The sequence below is a fragment of the Antechinus flavipes genome, chromosome 2 (assembly GCF_016432865.1).
Source record: "Antechinus flavipes isolate AdamAnt ecotype Samford, QLD, Australia chromosome 2, AdamAnt_v2, whole genome shotgun sequence".
Lineage (NCBI taxonomy): Eukaryota > Metazoa > Chordata > Mammalia > Dasyuromorphia > Dasyuridae > Antechinus > Antechinus flavipes.
Genome location: NC_067399.1, coordinates 25,900,888 through 25,920,201, shown reverse-complemented (window position 1 = coordinate 25,920,201; position 19,314 = coordinate 25,900,888). Strand labels below are relative to the sequence as shown.

At 34.3% G+C, this 19,314-nt stretch overlaps 1 protein-coding gene across 2 annotated transcripts in view; it reads right to left on the bottom strand.

The window, feature by feature from the left end:
* Window positions 1-19,314, bottom strand: part of CTNNA2 (catenin alpha 2) — a 1,459,872-nt gene that overhangs the window by 999,900 nt on the left and 440,658 nt on the right. For both annotated transcript variants that reach the window (XM_051974336.1, XM_051974337.1), the window contains exon 4: window positions 866-1,032. In XM_051974336.1, coding sequence (XP_051830296.1) covers window positions 866-1,032 — 167 coding nt within the window. The remainder of the gene's footprint in view (window positions 1-865; window positions 1,033-19,314) is intronic.

Below are 19,314 nucleotides of genomic sequence, written 5' to 3'. Positions count from 1 at the left end.
TCTCCAACTTGGAACTCAAGAGCTGCCTGGAATACTATTAGATGACAACTCATTCATGATCGGGGGTGAGATGTGACTCCATATATTTCTGACTCTGGTGGTATCTCTCCCCATTATGTCAATCTGCCTTTCTCCCCTCTGATTTTCCAGTAATAACAAAAAAAAAAAGCAAGTTCAAAAGATTTGTTGAAGTTTCAGAACATAGATTTCAATCTGGGTCCTTGAGCTCTAAATTGGGATGCCTATAATCTGAAATCTCTGCTTTCAGGACTTTTTGAAAGTGTCCCTAAAACGTGGGCTGGGAAATTGAGGAAGAATAATTGAGGCAAATGATCATTCAGGAGGAACTCTAGTCCTAGGAAATGTTTCAATTTATAAGTTTGCCTACAGAAAAGAGAGGGACTGGCTTCTCTCATTTCTGCTGTCCTACCTCAATCATTACCCATAATGCTTATATTCTAATCAATTCTGAGTCTAGCTACAACATAATTGGACTACTACCAGTTCAAGGAGCTAATTTTGGGTCTGAATTTAGGAATGAAATGCATGGAGACTCCAGTCTCTCTTATTCTCTGTTAAATATATGTAGAAAATGTGTAGGTGCAGTTCTGGATGCCAAAGGGAAGACTGAGCTGTGTTTCCTTGAGAATGAAAATAGTTTTCTTTTGTTATCGTGTATTTAACAAACAAACAAAAAGCTGAAAAGTTAACAATGCCATGTTTAGGGGAAATTATAAAACCAATGGGACAAATCATATGATAACCAGGTGCATTCCTGGAGGCAGTCATTGTATGCTGCTTAATTGCCATTATATGGCTTAAAACTGTCCCCCACACAAGAGAGATTTTCCAAAGTCATACGCACGATTTTCAAGTGAGATAAAAGTCTCATGACATCGGCCATGTCAGCTAAAATGAGCAAGCGAGTAACGGCTGAGAGCAAAGCTCGGGCAGCTCGCACCATGGTGCCGCGTTTCACCGATGAACATGGGTCATCAGCAAATTCTGAAGAAGCAATTCTCATGGTTTCACCTGTAAAACAAAAGAGAAAACAAGGATTCATCCAGACCTGATAATGCTGACATATCCTAAAATTGTGATGCTCATGATAACAACAGTAATAACAATTATTATTCCAAAGATCAATGAAGAATATATTGTTTCTAATAATACAATGTTTATGATCCTCCTTGAACCTCAACCTTTATGAGATCTCTTTAAAGACCTAATTCTCATTCTATATATACCTAAACAAATTCTGTTTGTAGTTCCCATCAACCACTGGTTAGGGATTTCTTAGACTGAATTCATTTATCAAAGGTACTACTGATTACATACCTAAAAAGACTCCTAGAAGAGAAAGAGCCATAGAATTATAATATTTGAATAAGGTATCGGATGTCAGGAGCCATCTAAGTCCAAGCCATATGCAAAAGGAATTGTCTACAATATGTCTTATAAGTGGTTATCAAATCAATGTTTGTAGACTACAGAGAAGGAACCCACTGCCTCTTGAGACACTCACTGCCCTCTAGGACAGCTTGAAATGTTAGAAAATGATAACTGACATCAAGCTTAACTCAGTCTTTTTGTAACTTCCTACCCTTTACTCATGGGACCACCCATTGACTCTCTGGGAACAAAAAAATTCTAATCCTTTATCCACTTGACAACCTTTCTAATAATGGAAGACAGTTAACAGGTCTACAGCTATTTTTTTTTCTTCTCTAGGTTAAAACACTTCTTTTTAATAGACAATATTTTATGACATAAACCCAAAGTCCTCATCATTTTGCTTATTTTCCTCTGGGAAATTCCTCTGGGAATCATGACTTATATGAACTGATGCTGGGTAAAGTGAGTAGAACCAGAAAATTGTACACAGTAATAGCAAAATTATGTGATGGTAAATTAGATTTAGCTCTTCTCAGCAATACAATGATCCAAGACAATTCTAATAGACTTGGGATGGAAAATTCCAATCACATCTAGAGAGAGAACTATGGAAACTGAATGTGAATCAAAGCATACTATTTTCAATTTTTGTTCATTTGTTTACTTTTTCTTTTTTGTGTTTTTTCCCTTTTGGTCTGATTTTTCTAGTATAATATAACAAATATGGAAATATGATTAAAAGGATTATACATGTATAATCTATATCAGATTGCTTGCTCTCTTGTGGGAAGAGGGGGAGGAGAGAAGAAAAAAATGAAACAAAAAATCTTACAAAAATGAATGTTGAAAACTATCTTTACATATATTGTAAAATAACATACTATTGAGAAAAAATAAAGTTCTTTTTAAACTGTGGTATCAAGAACTAAACAAAAACAAGACCTGTGAGGATTGAGTAGGTTGGACTATCTCTTCCCTATATTACTGGAAGTTATAATTATCAATATACTCCAAGTTTTCTTTAGCTTTTTGCCTACCACTCAAACCACTGATTTATAATAAGATTTCCATCTATTACAACAAAAACAAATACACAACAATTTTCAGAACACCTGCTATACAGCCATGTCTTTTCTATTTTGTTTTAGTAAAGCTCTCTTTTAGTATCTAAGTAACAGATTCAGCCCTATGCGCTAGTCTGTCAAGATTGTACAGATCCGATGAACATTTCATTCATGCCATTATTCACGTGATTCATAAAAAAGCACATTGTCAAGTGTAGATCCTTAGGGCACTCTGCTGGAGACCTCCTGTCACTGTGACTGTATAATTAACAGCCTGAAGCCCATCATCAAATTAGGGATGATAAGATCTAGTCGCCTTACTGTCTAGTACAAGGATGTATAGTAAGTGATAGATCAATAAATAAACATAATACACATGAAATAACTAAAATTTGTCAACTTTATGTTAACCAAAATGTTAATTTGTGTTTTTCTAATTCAAAACATGGGCTTCAGGCAACCAATTCTATTGAGCTTATCACAATATTTCTAGTAAGCATCTTTCCATCTTCTGTAACAGAATAGTATGAGATATTTGAACAAAATCCTAGTTAAAATTTTGGTCAACTAACCCCTCAGGGATCCCTTCATTTCTAGGTTAGTAATCATGTTAACTAAAATGTTAATTTGTATTTTTCTAATTCAAAATATGGCCTTTAGGCAACCAATTCTATTGAGCTCATCACAATATTTCTAGTAAACATCTCTCCATCTTCTGTAACAGAACAGTATGAGATATCTGAATAAAATCTTAGTTAAAATTTTGATCAACTCACCCCTAAGGTATCCCTTCATTCCTAGATTAGCAATCATGTCAAAATAAAAAAGGAACTTAGTCTGCCATGATCTGGTCTTGATAATGCTCTGTTGTAATTTGGCAATCATTTCTTCCTTTTTCACATTCATCAACCATCTCTTTGATAATCTAGAAATTTGATATTCTAGAAGTTTCTCAGGAACTGAGAAATAAATCTTACTACATTATTGCTTGTGGTCTTTGTTACTATGTGCCTTCTTTTTCAGGTTATTTAATGTGTCATCTAATCATCATTTAAAACAAAAATATTGGGGTCCACATAAAGAAAGGTGAAGGAACCTTCTTATTCCAGTTCACATTGTAATAAATTATAGGGCCAAGAGTTAAACTAAGGTTGCTGATGTCAACTCCAGAGTTTTCGTATTATTTTATGATGCTACTGATGCAATAGAAACAGATAATGCATTAAGATTATTTTTCCATCAATGTGGATGAATGCTCATTTTCTGTTACTGCCTTTATCTCTATCTTGACCTTTCTCAGTGTCTGTGCCTTTCTCTGTCATCCTGTCATTCTTAAATATCTTTCTGTCTCAGCATCTCTATCAATTTCTTTTTTTCTTTCTTTCTTTCTTTCTTTCTTTCTTTCTTTCTTTCTTTCTTTCTTTCTTTCTTTCTTTCTTTCTTTCTTTCTTTCTTTCTTTCTTTTTTTTCTTTCTTTCTTTCTTCTTTCCTTCCTTCCTTCCTTCCATTCCTCCCTCCCCCCTCTCTTTCTTTCTTTTTTCTTTCTTTTTTCCCTTTTTCCTCTTTTCTCCTCTTTTTTCTTTCTTTTCTTCTCTCCTTTTCTCTGTTGCCTCTCTTCTCTCTTCTCTCTCTCTCTCTGTCTCTCTCTCTCTCTCTCTCTCTCTCGCTCTCTCTCTCTCTCTCTCTCTCTCACACACACACACACACACACACACTCTCCATTTTGACTAATGCATTTTACTTATTTGTAGATTGGCATGGTGATGGTGATAGGGAAAAATTAATGATGCCATTATGAACAGTGGAGTAAACAAACTGATGGAGAAAGAAGCAGATGAAACACAAGGTACTGACTTTATCACGACTGTATTCTATCCGAAAGAAATTAACTAGACAAATCTATTTATTCAAATTTTCTTGTTAGTTAAGGATGAAAAGGCTTCAAATGATATAAAGATTGAATATACATCAATCCCAAATAAGCTACCACTTTAAAAAATGAAGGTAAATTAATATCTTTCGTTGGATAATTTATAGGTTTCAAATGCAATTTTTTATCATCACATGGCTCATTTTATTGTGTATTCCTGAGCAAAAGTTTTGACATTTTGCAGTGCATCTGGAAGCAATGAAACAATTTTAGTGTGTGCTTAAAAGAAAACACTCATCCTCATGATGATGCTATTTTAGATCCAGGAAATGTGTCGATGTATATGAAATATATTACACTGTTGGATTCAAAAGGAAGCTGCCATCTACAATGGCCACATTAGACTTGCAGATTGGCTCAGTCTTTATGCTCAACACAAACAACCTCAAGTTTTACAGCCCATGCGAAACTTAAACATTCATTACTGTACTGTCAAAAAGGCACATTGTCAAGATTTATCTGGTCCTAAAGGACCAGATAAACTTTAAAGGGAAGGCAGGTAACTTGGAAATATATATTTAGGCTAGCGGCAGTCCCATGCATCAGATCAATTTAGAAGATATTCAAATAAAACCTTCCACAGAAAAGCAATAAACCAATTCCCACTAACTGCCTAACATACAGGTATACTCTCTGTCTCTGTGCATATTTTTCTGTCTCTGGCTCTTGCGTCTCTGTGTGTGCCTTTTTTGTGTCTATCTCTATCTCTCTGTCTCTGTGTGTGTGTGTGTGTGTGTGTGTGTGTGTGTGTGTGTCTTTTTTTTAATTTGTTTGTCTTTATCTCTCAGTCTCTCTCATGAAGTAAGGTCAGGGGGGTGGGTAACTATAATTTCCTGAAGCATTCTATTTAATGTTTCAAAGATAGTCCTAATTTTTAAGGAAGATCTTGCATACATTAAATCAAAAGCTGTTTGTTTGTATTGAGCTTTCCATTAATTGATTATTTTCTGTCTTATGGGAAAAAAAGAAACTTACAATTGATTTAAAGAGTTATTAATTACCTATTAAAAGCAAGATACTGTGTTGGAAGCAGAATATATCTAATCTCTTTAATTTGATAACTCTGAGGAAGGTCATCATATTTCTTATAATATTGTCCTTTGCAGACTAAATATCTTCACTTCCTTCAAATAATCTTCATACAGTTTGGTTTCTAGCCCTAATTTAACATCAGGAAATAATATAAATACCTTGAGATTAGGAACTGCTTCATTTCTATATTTGTTTCTCCAGTGCCCAGTCTACAGTAGGTACCTGATTTTTAAAAAATGTCTACTGATTGAAAAGAGATTTCAACAGCACATTCTCTATGCCATCAGTTAAATTACAGAAAAACTTCTTGAAGAGCCATCATTTAAAAAGAAAAAAAAAAACTCTCTCCAAGCTGGCATTGACTTATTAACGACTACTCTGAGTCCTATTAGTCAATCTACTCCAAAACCACATAACTGCACTATCATGTAACCCATAGATCTCCACTTTAGCTAAATGCATAACATAAGAATTTTCCAAATACTTTGCAGAAATCTAAACCCTATAATCTGAAGCTTTTCTTTAATCTAGTTTTCTAGTTTGTCAAAAAAAAAAAAAAAGGAAATTAGATGAGTCTAGCATGAGCCATTCTTGAAAAAGTTATACTTCCTTTTTCTGTGTGAGCCCTGTTTCTCTCTTGTGTGTACAAACCACCTATTTGAATTTTGTCAGGAATAGAATTTAAGCTCACTGATTTTAGTTTGTAGAATTCATTCTTTTTTCCCCCTGAAAACTAATATGTATGCCTCTTGCTAATTTTACATAAACTCTCCTATTCTCCAAACTCTCTTAATACTCACCAAAAGTGGCCTGGAAATCAAATCACCCAGATCTTTTTGGACTCAAGGATTTATTGTTAGGAATCATAACTTGAATTTTTTTTGCATGCAGCTAAATGCTATCTGATTAGCTCTGTACTTTTCTTGGGCTTCCTCAAAATACTAATAATTTTTAAGTTGATCCTTCCCAATTAAAAAATCATTTTAAGAAAAAAAGGCAAAATAAGGAAAATAAGGCTTTAAGTAGATTAGCTTTCTCGGTTTTACTCATTGTCACCAGAACATTCATCTCTGGTTAAAAGAAAAATGTACATATAGATAAAGACATAGAGACATAGATAAATAGCGATAGAGATGATATATATATATATATATATATATATATATATGTACATCTATAAGTACATATAGATATCTATATATGAATGTAGATATAGATATGTGTAAATGTATATCTTCTTGGATCAACCTTTTATCCTTTAATATGATGAACCCAAGTTCTTTCCACTTTTCTTATCTGGTCATTCTTAACTTATTACTTTTGAAAAAAAAAATTATTAAGTTGCTATTTGTTTTTAAAATTAATTCTTATGTATTCATTCTTCTTCTATCTTCTATTCATTTACAAGAATGTTATTATGGCTAAAATTATGTTGTCCCTACTATTCAATAAGCTGTGTAGGTACTTTTAAAAACCTGTCCCATATGTCAATGTAAGCCAAAGATTATTTTGGAAAAATTAGCACAAAATATGCACAAAAATGGTTTATAACAATAACCAATCAGAAGAGAAAACATTGATGTGGATTTTAGTTTTAGGGTACTCTTCTCTTCCCCAATCTGCTATAGAGGAGCAGTCAGATGCTACTGTAATTGATTGGAACTCTGGATATGTGTGGAGTTGTTAAACAAGATTAATAAGAGAATAATTTAGACTCAAAAGAACAATACTAACTGTGGTGAAAGATCAAATGTAATAATCTATGCAAAGCACTCTTCAGACATAAAAGATACATATTCATATTAACTATTATATTCAGATTCTGAACATTTCTTTTTAAAGTTTATTTATTTTTAATATACATTGCTTTATGGATCATGTTTAGACATTTTTTCTAATTGTTCCCCATGAATTGATTGCTCTTCCCTCCTCAATTCCAATTCTTGGTGTCTCTGGCTTCCTGGGGTCTTAGCTAAAACCCCATCTTCAATGATACTCCCTTAATTCTAGGATTATTTGTCTATTGAGCATATTCAATATAACAAGTATATAACTTATTATTATAACTGTACAGATTTATCCCACATAAAACAGAGAGCTCTTTGAGATCTTAGAAGCTTTTGTCTTTCTTTGTGTTCCCAACCCTGTGTCTGGAATATAAAAGGTGCTTAATAAATGGTTATTGATATGATATATAACTAATAATAAAAAGTTCTACCCATACTTTTTAATTTGTAGAATTCATTCTTTTTTTCCTGAAAACTAAGATGTATGCTTCTTGCTAATTTTACAAAAATCTCTCCTATTTTCACATCAGAACACAAGAGAGAGACCTTCATTATAATCCACTAATGATGATATTACAACTTTTCATTTTTGAGGGAAAATTTGTATTGAATACTTGATTTCAAAAAGAGACCAGCATTCCCCTTCCCACCTCCAAAAAACTTAATATAGCAAAAAAGCAAGCTAATCAAATCCTACTGCCCCAAGGAATAGAAGACTGATGCAGACCTAATGAAGCAGGAGAGCATACATTTCACTGGGAATCATTCCCCTACCCCCCAAAAAAATCCAAATATAAAACCAAAAAAAAATGCTCACATTAACAAAAACATGACCATGGAAATGAAAATACATGCTAGAAACCAGTGATTACTTTAAGATATACATGAAAATTTTTTGATTTAATTACCTTAAAAAAATCTATATATTCTATAAAGAGAGATAGAAAATGGATTCTACAAGACAGAGTTTTTCAAAACCAATAAAACTTCAAGTTGATCAAGACTTTAATAGTTCTTGAGTTCTTAGAGGCTTGAATATGAGCAATAAAAAAGAGAACCCAAACTTTAAAGCAAACATTCAATATAACATATCATTAAAAACACATTTATTAAGTGCTTATTTTATGCCAGGCCCATTTTTGGGAGGGGAAGAAGGGAGACAATGTTCAAGCAATATGTGCATTTTATATATATATATATATATATATATATATATATACATATATATATATACACACACACACACATATATTAGCTATTTTCTATGAGACATTCAAAGCTGTGAATCACTTTATTTTTTTATTACAGCTTTTTTTTTACAAGCTATATGCATAGGTAATTTTTCAGCATTGACAGTTGCAAATCCTTTTGTTCCAACTTTTTCCCCCCTTCCCCCAGATGGCAGGTTGACCAATACATGTTAAATATGTTAAAGTTAAATACAATGTAAGTATACATGTCCAAACAGTTATTTTGCTGCACAAAAAGAGTCAGACTTTGATATAGTGTACAATTAGCCTGTGAAGGAAATCAAAAATGCAGGCGGACAAAAATAGAGGGATTGGGAAATCAATGTAGTGGTTCATAGTCATCTCCCAGAGTTCTTTCACTGGGTGTAGTTGGTTCAGTTCATTACTGCTCTATTGGAACTGATTTGGTTCAACTAATTGTTGAAGAGGGCCACGTCCATCAGAATTGATCATCATATAGTATTGTTGTTGAAGTACATAATGATCTCCTGGTCCTGCTCATTTCACTGTGAATTACTTTTAAAAAATAAACAGATATGTTATCTGTGAATACATATATAATAGGATGAAGACAGAAAAAGAAGAAAGACAAAATGAACTTGTTTTGTCTGTATATGCTTTTCTCATCAAACGATATCTGCCAGGGAAGTGGTCATTTACAAGAGCATATTTCGAAACCTAGCAAAAGGAGATCATCCACAAGAGCTAAGAAGGCTCATTAAAAGGGGGAGCTCAAATCCAAATCCACACCACACCACCACAGGAAGCATTTTCATTTACAGCCTAGCAAGTGAAAAAATATGGTTGGGGTATTTCAAGTACACATATGAGTTTTCAGCCGATGCTACTTTCTATTGTTATAGATATGCTAATATATCTGATCCAAAGAGCTAACAATATAAGAAAGTGAACACATGTGTTTTCAAAACTAGCCAGCTTTTCTACTGGGATTCGAACAGAGATTTCTATTCTTTTTGATTCCTTTCATTCTTAACAGGGATTTTCAGGAAGAGAGACCAGCCTTTCTTCTCCCCCCAAAAACTAAAATGGCAAAAAAGGCAAGTTAATCTAATTCTACTATCCCAAGGGATAGAGGGCTGAAGCAGACCGAATGAAGCAGAAGAGTATCCATTTCAGTGGACACCAATTTTCGCCCAAATCCCATATAAAAGAGATAAAATTCTCACATTAACAAAAACATGGCCATGAAAATGCAAATTTATTCTGGACGTCTTCTTCCTGATCAAACAAGAAGTAGACATACTATCATCAGAGATTATACTGAAAGAATGATATATTTAGCCGACTTAGATACTTAATATTCTGGAGCCAGGCCTGGTATCTGAAACCTGTTATTTAAAGAGTAATTAATAATGTAGTAAAAAAGGAAAGATGAGACAGCTGGGTGGCTCAATGATGGAGTAACTGAGGTCAAAAAGACCTGAGTTCAAATCCAGCTTTGGACATTTGCTAGATGCAGACTATTATCTTACTAGATGATTAAAGGGGGAGGTGGGAACTTCTGTTTGTTTTAATCCACTAGAGAAGAAAATGACAAATCTCTCCAGTGCCACTGCCAAGAAAACACCATGGAGAATATTGGCGTGTGCTAATCAAATACAATTGAACAATCAAGAAACAGTGAAATGAAAGGAGAGAGATGGTGAAAGGCTCCTTGTTTTTTAAGCAAAAGAAACAGAGAAGACAAAAGGAAAAGACCAAAACCATGGGAAGAATGAAGTACAGGAAAAAAGCAGAAGAAAAGAAAAGAAAAGCCCTGGTTAACTATCTATATTCTAAATCTATCTATATCTGTCTATATACTAAATCCCATTTATTGAATTTAATTCCAACCCAGTAATTCCAACCTTAGATACTTCAGAAAGTTCAATTATCAAGTAGTTCACCATTACCTATGATGTGGTATCAGGTTTTCTGTGAAGAATTAGGACTTCATGGGATATTAGAAATTTACATTTAACAGATGATGAAACAGAGGCACTGAGGAGGGAATTGACTTGTCTAAGATACTGTGAATACTATGAATGAATGGATGGATGATTAAAAGTTTCCTCTTTGATTCAGGAACTAACATTTAGAAAAGCACATAAATATATATCATAAACATTGTACAATAACTAATACCAATTAGATCAAGATTTAATGGGGAAAATGGGGAAAAAATATAAAGTGGCATGGGAGAATTTAGAAAGAAGGAATGTTTTGGTCTGATTTTTCTCTCCCAACATGATTCATAAAGCAATGGGCATTTTTTAAAATGAAATAAAATAAATAAAAAAGGAGGAATGGGGGCAGTTAGATTGCACCAGCCCTGAAGTTGGGAGGATCTGAGTTCAATTCAGCATCAAACACTTAAGACTTACTAGCTGTGTGACCCTGGGCAAGTGATATACAATTGCCTTATTACAATTGTATTATATTATTGTATTGTATTATTGTATTATATTATTAAAAAAGGAAGAATGACTTCTAAGAGAAAATAGGCGGGTAGGCCTTAAGGAAAAGATGGCCACTGAACCAGGCCTTGAAGAGAAACTTCAGAAAGCAATGTTATGGAGACAGTAGGTTCCTGTCATGGGACTTGGCCTATGTAAAGATCAAGAAAAGGCAGGACAAAATGAGTTGCTTGCAAGTTCTCCATTTAGATAGAAATTCTCCATTTGAAGTATATGGAGTTGAGTGGAATAGAATTAGATAATCTGGAGCCAGAGTTTGAGATCCCTCAACTCCAGGCTAACATGCTTTTAATTTTCTTTGTCAGATTATGAGGAATCATTAAAAAAAAACTTTGAGTAAGGTAATGTCATATCTAAATCAGAGCCTCAGGAAGATTTCTCTGACAGTGAGTGATGTGAAGCGTGAATTAATGACAAAAGAGTAGAGTCAGAAGGATATTCTCCCAATCCAAATGGGAAATTATGATATCTAAATTTTCTCTTCCCAATATCTCTCCAAGGATAGGGGGAAACAGGTCTGCAGGGTTTGGGGGTGAAGGGAGACAAGGCAGACTATTTTTAATTTTGTCTTATTTTAAATTCTCACAAGCAAGCTCTACTCTTCTCATTAGCTTTTTTAAATAGGTTCTCTTCCCTATGGTAAAGTTCCTGGCAGCAAAAAATCGATCTGCTTAAGTTGAAGGTAAGAAGCCATATCAGAAGAAAGGATCAAGATTGCCTGAGGTGTCGTGGCTGGCTGCCCTGCTGCTAAATGCCACGTTCATCCATGTTCAAAGTAATCCTATTATGTTCTGTCAGCAGTGGAGATAGAACCCTCATTTGGGAGAAATAAACACTGTCACAAAACTTTTTAAAGGCCAATTCAATAGTTGACAGTTGTCATTTTCAAAGCAGTTAATCATTATGATTAATATTTGGAATCTATAAAGGCAGGGAAAATGGCTGAGCGCCACTTACAGTCGTGATTATCTAATTCTCAGAGCATGCTTACAAAAGTATTCATTCTCATTTCAGCCAGAAAAAATTACTGAATCTGAGAGCTATAAAAAACAGACCAATTCTATAGCCAGACACCTTCATTTTCCAAAGTCTGGAATAGCAATATGACATATCTATGGTCATACTGCTTGAGCATGATAGAGTCAAACCAAAATAATGGTCTTTTGATTCTCAATTTAGTGGTGTCTCTACTATGAGGAGAGCAGTTAGGTAGTGCAATAAAGCCCTGGACTTGGAGTCAAGAAGATTTATCTTCCCAAGTTCAAATCCAGTCTCAGACACTTACTAGCTACATGACCCTGGACAAGTCACTAAACTCTATTTACTTCAGTTCTTTTAATTATACAATGAGCTGGAGGAGGAAATGGTCAGTTATTTCAGTATCTTTTTTTAATAGAAAACCAAATTTATTGAAATACAGGAATCAAAATATCAAAGATCACACACACCAAATTAATTCACACTTTAATGAACAAAAATAAGAAATGAAAATGCTATAGTTTATATTAAATATGTATGTACATATATATACATATTATCACATGTATATGCTAGTTAATCAACATGGGAATGCCTTCTAAAAATTGAGAGCATATTATATGTTTGACTAACTTCCAGTATCTTTTACAAGAAAATTCTCAAATGGGGTCAAGAAGTATAGGAGCAACTTTTGTGGATTGAGCACTGATCTTGGAGTCAGGAAAACTTATTTTTATGAATTCAAATCTGCATCAAACACTAATTTATGACCCTAGACAAGTTACTTAAACCTGGGTTCAAATGAACTAGAGAAGGAAAAGGCACACTATTTCAGTATCTTTGCCAAGGAAACCCTACAATGGGGCCATGAAGTAAGAAACAATTAAAAATGACAAAATTCCAGGCACAGAGAGAAGGCCACATTTATAAAAATGCAAACAGAATTAATTCAGTCTGTCAAAGCAACTTGGTTTTATCTGTGTGGGTCCTGTCTTTGATGGACACAAGAACCTGGTGATCCTTAGGAAGTGAGGTTACAGGACAAAGTAAATCTAAAAGAATAGACAAACTCCCATTGATGAGTTTCTCCAAACTTTGCTTAGGCAACATCATCGCATCTCTGCTGCAATTCTCTTTGCTTGGAAAGGATACCCAGATTAGATTGTATAATCTATTGTATAAATTTTATATTATATTTTTAAAGAGTGCATAGACATTGCATAAATGATGTAAGGATTTCACACTTGGTGAGCTCATGAAATACATTTCAAGCTTCCTATAAACCATGATAGCAGAGTAGAAGGAGAAGTAAATCTGGCTTGAAAATCAGACTTGCCTACCGATACTTGTATAACAATGAACAACGTAGTAAGTTAAACTGTGCTCACTTCAGTTGTGAGACTAAAATAAAATAATATATGTAAATTGCTTCTTTACTACAGAGCACTAAAATTGGGCCTATTTTTATTCTTAGCTTCTGTGCTTCTGTTTTAGACCATGTCAATTCAACGTGGAAGCTGACACGGGCCCAAGAATCAAATTAAACTCTAAGATGTGTCAAGAGATGAGGTCCAGAGATCCAAAAAGCCTCTGAAATAGCCCTTCCTAGAACAATGACTGCATGGAACATTATGGCTTGTCGATTCTATCTTCCTGCTATTGTTGGGTTTATATTGGCAAGAGAGAGTCCTAAAAACTTTTTTTCAGAAATAATAAATAACTCAATAGAGATGTGAGAAGAAAAATTGCAAGGTTTTGTTTGCACAGTTGAAAAGCTTCAGAATCTCACAGCCTCCCTCTCCATTGCCATAGTTAAAGAATAGGATGTAAGCTTTAGAGGCAGTACATCCTGGCTGAACAGAATTAAAGAATGCCTTAAGTCAACAAAAGTCACTGCAGATGCTGCTTGAGTGTAAATGACCCAGGTTTATGCCCCAGGCAAACAAAATTTTTAATTGAGCATGCTTAATAAACCTCATGCATATAAGCCAACATATCCAGCATAAAATTAGTACCTCATTAACAGAATATATAATGATGTGGCAAGGGGAACAGGGAACATGGAAACACATCAAGGACACTCTATAGTAGGAGTGTCATGAAATAATAGATTTTGGAAGAGTCTCCTCCAAAGGAAATTGTAAGGAGGGGATGAGGAGGCAGGGCAAAATTATGGAATATCCCTGCTGGTTGGGCTTCTCTAAATTGCATTTATGTTCCCCTCAAAGGGGTATGATGCTTCTTGCAAGAAACATAATAAGGACTTTCTCCACTCATTCCAAGAAATTGGGTCTGAAGTTTTCATTTCTAACAGAGAGCAAAAACACACACACAAACACACACACACACACACACACACACACACACACACACACGATGAATAGAAAATGTTGAACAGCACAGTTTCCCTCTTATTCGGGGTGTATGTAGGAGCTGGGAGGGGAGCAGCTCAGAGAGGAAGATAATCTTTCTGGAAGCACCAAAAAAACCCATTACAACACGCCGTTTCCCATACTCAGACCACTCAGGCCACAAGAAGACTATAGGACTGTTTGGGGTCTTCTCTTGCTTATTGCATAAGAACAAATTATATTTTAGTCACCAAAATCTAGGTTAATGAATGAGACATTATTTGCATCCTGATCACAAAGCTATGATTTCACAAATTAGATAGTTGTACTTTCCTTTCCCTTCATGCCAAAGGTAACTAGCATCTCAGCACTTATGTCATGTTTAATCTTGTATTTTTTCCACATGTGGTTATCTGGCTTAAACGGCAGAAAGCAGACAGAACTTGGAAGAGTCTATATCCAAGAGGACTATATCCAAGAGGTGCTCAAGGCCTCATTCTGCCAGTCATTATGTGTGTGACCTTAGCCAAATGATTTCCTTTTTTCTGAATCTGTTATCTCAATTTTAAAATAAGTGTGGTGGATTAAATGAGAGGTATCAGACTTTTAAACTGACTGTTACCACAATTAAACTAAAATATAATTGGAAAATATCTGACAAAATAAATAAAACATACATATCATAACAAAGAAAATATTTGTCATTTTCTGCATCATCATTCTTTTTTATAGTAGCTTTTTTTTTTTTTTTTTTTGTGAAGACCACATTAGCACCCTGGATACTTTAGAATCAGCCAGAGTCAGGATAAGCAAAAGTCCTTGGTTTTTATTCTTTGTGGATGTGAGAGCAATGGCCACAGGAATCTGGCCAGGAGTCACTATGGCTTGTCTTACTCCACTCTCTAATCTCTCCTCCCTATATACCATATAATCTATATAATATTCTCCTTATATACCAACAGATCGAGCCAGCACAGAATGGTGGGGTGGGCCATTTTCCAAGCAAATACTAATAGAATATTGGCCAACTGGTAATTAGCCTTAGGTTCTTGCTTGTCCAAACCTTAGTGCATGAACTCAAGAGTTTCAGCCCTTTACATTTTTTATTTTTCAAAAGACATGTAATAGTTTTTAAGGTTGACCTTTGTAAGATCTTGTATTCCAATTTTTTCTCACTCATTGTTGAAAAGAACCAACTCCATCACAATTAATCAACACATAATCTTGTATTGTTGTATACAATGATTTCCTGGTTCTACTCACTTCACTTAGCATCAGTTCATGTAAGCCTCTCCCAACCTGTCTGAAATCATCCTGCAGGTCATTTCCTATAGAACAATTATATTCCATAACCTTCATATACCATAACTTATTCAGCCATTCTCCCATTGATGGGCATCCACTCAGTTTCCAGTTTCTTGCCACTACAAAAAGGGTGCCGCAAACATTTTGTACATGTGGGTCCCTTTCCCTCCTTTAAGATTTCTTTGGGATATAAGCCCAGTAGAGACTCTGCTGGATCAAAGGGTATGCACAGTTTGACAGTTCTTTGGGCATAGTTGCCAATTTCAGCATTGTTTTCTATTTGAGTCTGACATCTCTGAACTAAATGATCACTGAGAATCCTTCCAGTTTTCAGCCTACAATCCCATGTTTCCTTCTACCCGGATCAAATAAGGAAAGGAGATATACATTTTAAATGATTGTCAGTTCATACCATTTTCAAGCCAGAAGGAGTTTGGGAGATCTTTCCCAACTGAGAGGCAAGTCCCAGAGGCAGTGTGCTACAGTGCTAGGTACATCGGATTTTGCATAAGCAAACCTGGTTGAACCTTCGCTCTACCATAAGCCAGCTATTTGTGACCTTAGGCAAATGATTTCATCTCTCCAACATCCATTTTCTTCATCTTTAAACATTGACAAAAAATAATGCCTTGTGTAGCTCAGAAGGCTATCAGCAACACTAGATGAAAAACTAGTTTGCAATTGAAGACCATATAATTTTAAGCTGTTTTTACTACAAGAGCCTGAATGTAAACCAAGGTGATCAGAAATGTTGCCTCCACCATTCCCCCAATATCTAATATCCAATACACTTGTCAACATTAAAAAAAAAAACACTTTCCCTAAATCAAGTCCTAGCACTTCAGTTATTTTGCTTCGACTACCTTTTTTACAAGGAGATAAAAATTTCAAAAGTCAACTTGATTTTCCTCATTTAGTAATATCCAAAGTTATTTACTAATACAGATAATTGAATATGTGAAAATGGTGATCCAAATGTCCCCAACTCCCAATCCTACTGAAGATGTGGTAAGTTTAGTGGGGAGGGAGAGGAAGCAAAACAATACAAATGTCAGATGCTGGTGATTAAGTGCACCGAATATTATGAGCGATTAAACATCATTAGAATCAGTAATGCATCACCTTGCAGAAGGCACAGCTCATTAAACATATGGATTTTAATTATTTCATCTGTAGTCTTTTCTGGGAAGAGGATAGAGAAGAGTTTTATTCTCATTGTAGCCACTAAACTAAGCAAGACATAAGATGTGATTTTTTTTTTTTTTTTGGCAATTAATGAGTTTGAAGAAAATCTGGTAGGTAATCACATCCTGTCAGGGAGGTGATGAACTTTACACCTTGAATGAGATATATGTTTAGGCAACTGATGAGAATAGGTTTGTTACACTATGTACAACTGTTTTGCATTTTTTTAATTGCCTAATTTGGGATAGGGAGAGATTGATTTTAAAATGAATAAATCAATAAATAAATTCAAGAAGGAATAAATCTTGTTAACCAAAGTGGTGACACAGAAATTTATAAAGATAATAGTTATGAACTTAATGAGACCATAAACTGATAAAATTGTATATATAGAATTTAATTATGAAAAAATAAATGCAAAGAAATCGATACTAAGTCTAGATTTAATGAACATATTTATAAAATATGTAGAAGAGAAAAGAAAGTCATGAGCAGGTAAACCACACTTTATGCCACATATCAGCATTTGAAAATATATTAATATAGTTAAACATTTCAAATTAGTTTACATATTCATTTTTACTACTAAAGTTTATTTTGAATGCCGTTGTAAATTAGATGTTCATTGACTACTATTTTGTGCAAATTCAGACTTTCTCCTTTCAGGTTTTTTTACATAAGAAAGCTACAGCTTCCAAGCTTATTTTTGTATCATCAGCTTTTGGAAACTAATTTAATTAATGCTTAAAGTAGCTTATACATGCCATGCCTCATACTCTAAAACTACTTTGCATACATGCTCTCATTTAATTATAAAACAAAAATGAGAGGTGGAAAGGGCAGGGCAGAGAGGGGCACATTTTTTTTAAGCTAAGGAAAACTAAACATTAAATGATATTCCCAAGGTCACACAAAGCCTGCAGTGGAAGTCAAATATGAACCCAAATGTTTTACTCCCAAGGCTAATATTTTTCTCCTATATCTGAAGAAGTGAAGCATTTTTCCATGAACAGTATCTCTTTTCCTATCTAATTATAAAGATTATTTACATTTTTTTGCTATGCCTTTTGGTATTTCCTCATAAGACTGGGCAGTTGAAATCTTCTAATTTAAAGGAACTCAGTATCCTTAGCCTGGAGAAGAAAACATTCAGGAAGGACATGATTGCTGTCTTAATGTATTTGAAAGTAGTTCATGTGATAAAGGGAATAATGCTATTCTATTTGGGTTCAGAGGATGAACCTGGAGAAATGGTAGGAATTCCATAAAGGCCAGTTTAGGCTTGACTTTAGCAAGGAAGGGAAGCTTACTAATATAATAATTAGAGATTGCCAAAAATGGAGAAGGCTACTTGGACATGACTTCTCTTTCTTTAGAAGTCTTCACATAGAAACTAGATGGTGATTCGCTGAGTAACTTAAAATGAGAATTTCTTTTGTTTGGGAGTTGGAAAAGATGTTCCCTCAAGTCCTCTACAAATCTCAAATTTAGTGACTCTGGCTACAAATCCCTTTTTACATGAAAAGGAGGAAAAGGACCTGCTATCATAGGACCATATTATAGTTAGTTCATAAATGAGCATATGGTTGTCTATATGGTGATCTGAATCACAAAAATATTGATTTCTTGTTTAAAATTAATTTCATTTATCTAATATTTCCCAAGTTACATTCAAAACAAATTTGTTTATAGTTGCTTTTAAAATTTGAGTTCTAGGTTTTTCTCCCTTATCCCCACCTACAATTAAGAAACCTCTTGTGAAGTCATACAAAACATATTCATAAAAGTCAATTTGTGAAAACAAAAGCCTAGATCTCTACCCTAATGAAAATAAAAATCCTCAAGAAAAAATAAGTTGAGAGAGAGAAAAAGAAAGAAAGAAAGAAAGAAAGAAAGAAAGAAAGAAAGAAAGAAAGAAAGAAAGAAAGAAAGAAGAAAGAAAGAAAGAAAGAAAAGAAAGAAAAAGAAAGAAAGAAAAAAGGAATGAAAGAAAAAAGGAATGAAAGAAAAAGAAAAAAGGAACAAAGAAGGAAAGAAAGGAAAAAGAAAGAATGAGAGAAAGAAGGAAAGAAGAGAGAGGGGAGAAAGGAGAAGGGAGAGAGGAAGAGAGGAAAGGAAAAAGAAAAGAGGAAGAGGGAGAGAGAAAGAAGAGACAGAAACAGACAGGCAGAGAGAGAAAGGGAGAGAGAGAGAGAGAGAGAGAGAGAGAGAGAGAGAGAGAGAGAGAGAGAGAGAGAGAGAGAGAAACACACACAGAGAAATAGAAATGGAAGGAGGGAGGGAGAAAAAAATGCTTCAGTCTGTATTCAGACACAACAGACACAATCAGTTCCTTCTCTGGGTATGGATAGGATTTTTCATCATAAGTCCTTCAGAGTAGTCATGGGTGATTGTACTACTGAGAATAGCAAAATCATTCATAGCTGATCATCCCAGAACATTGCTATTACTTTGTATACAGTACATTTCACTTTGCTTTAATTCATGGAGAACTTTCCAGGATTTTTTTCTTCCTGAGAGCATCCTACTCATCAAGAAATATCAACTTCTTATTCTGAAT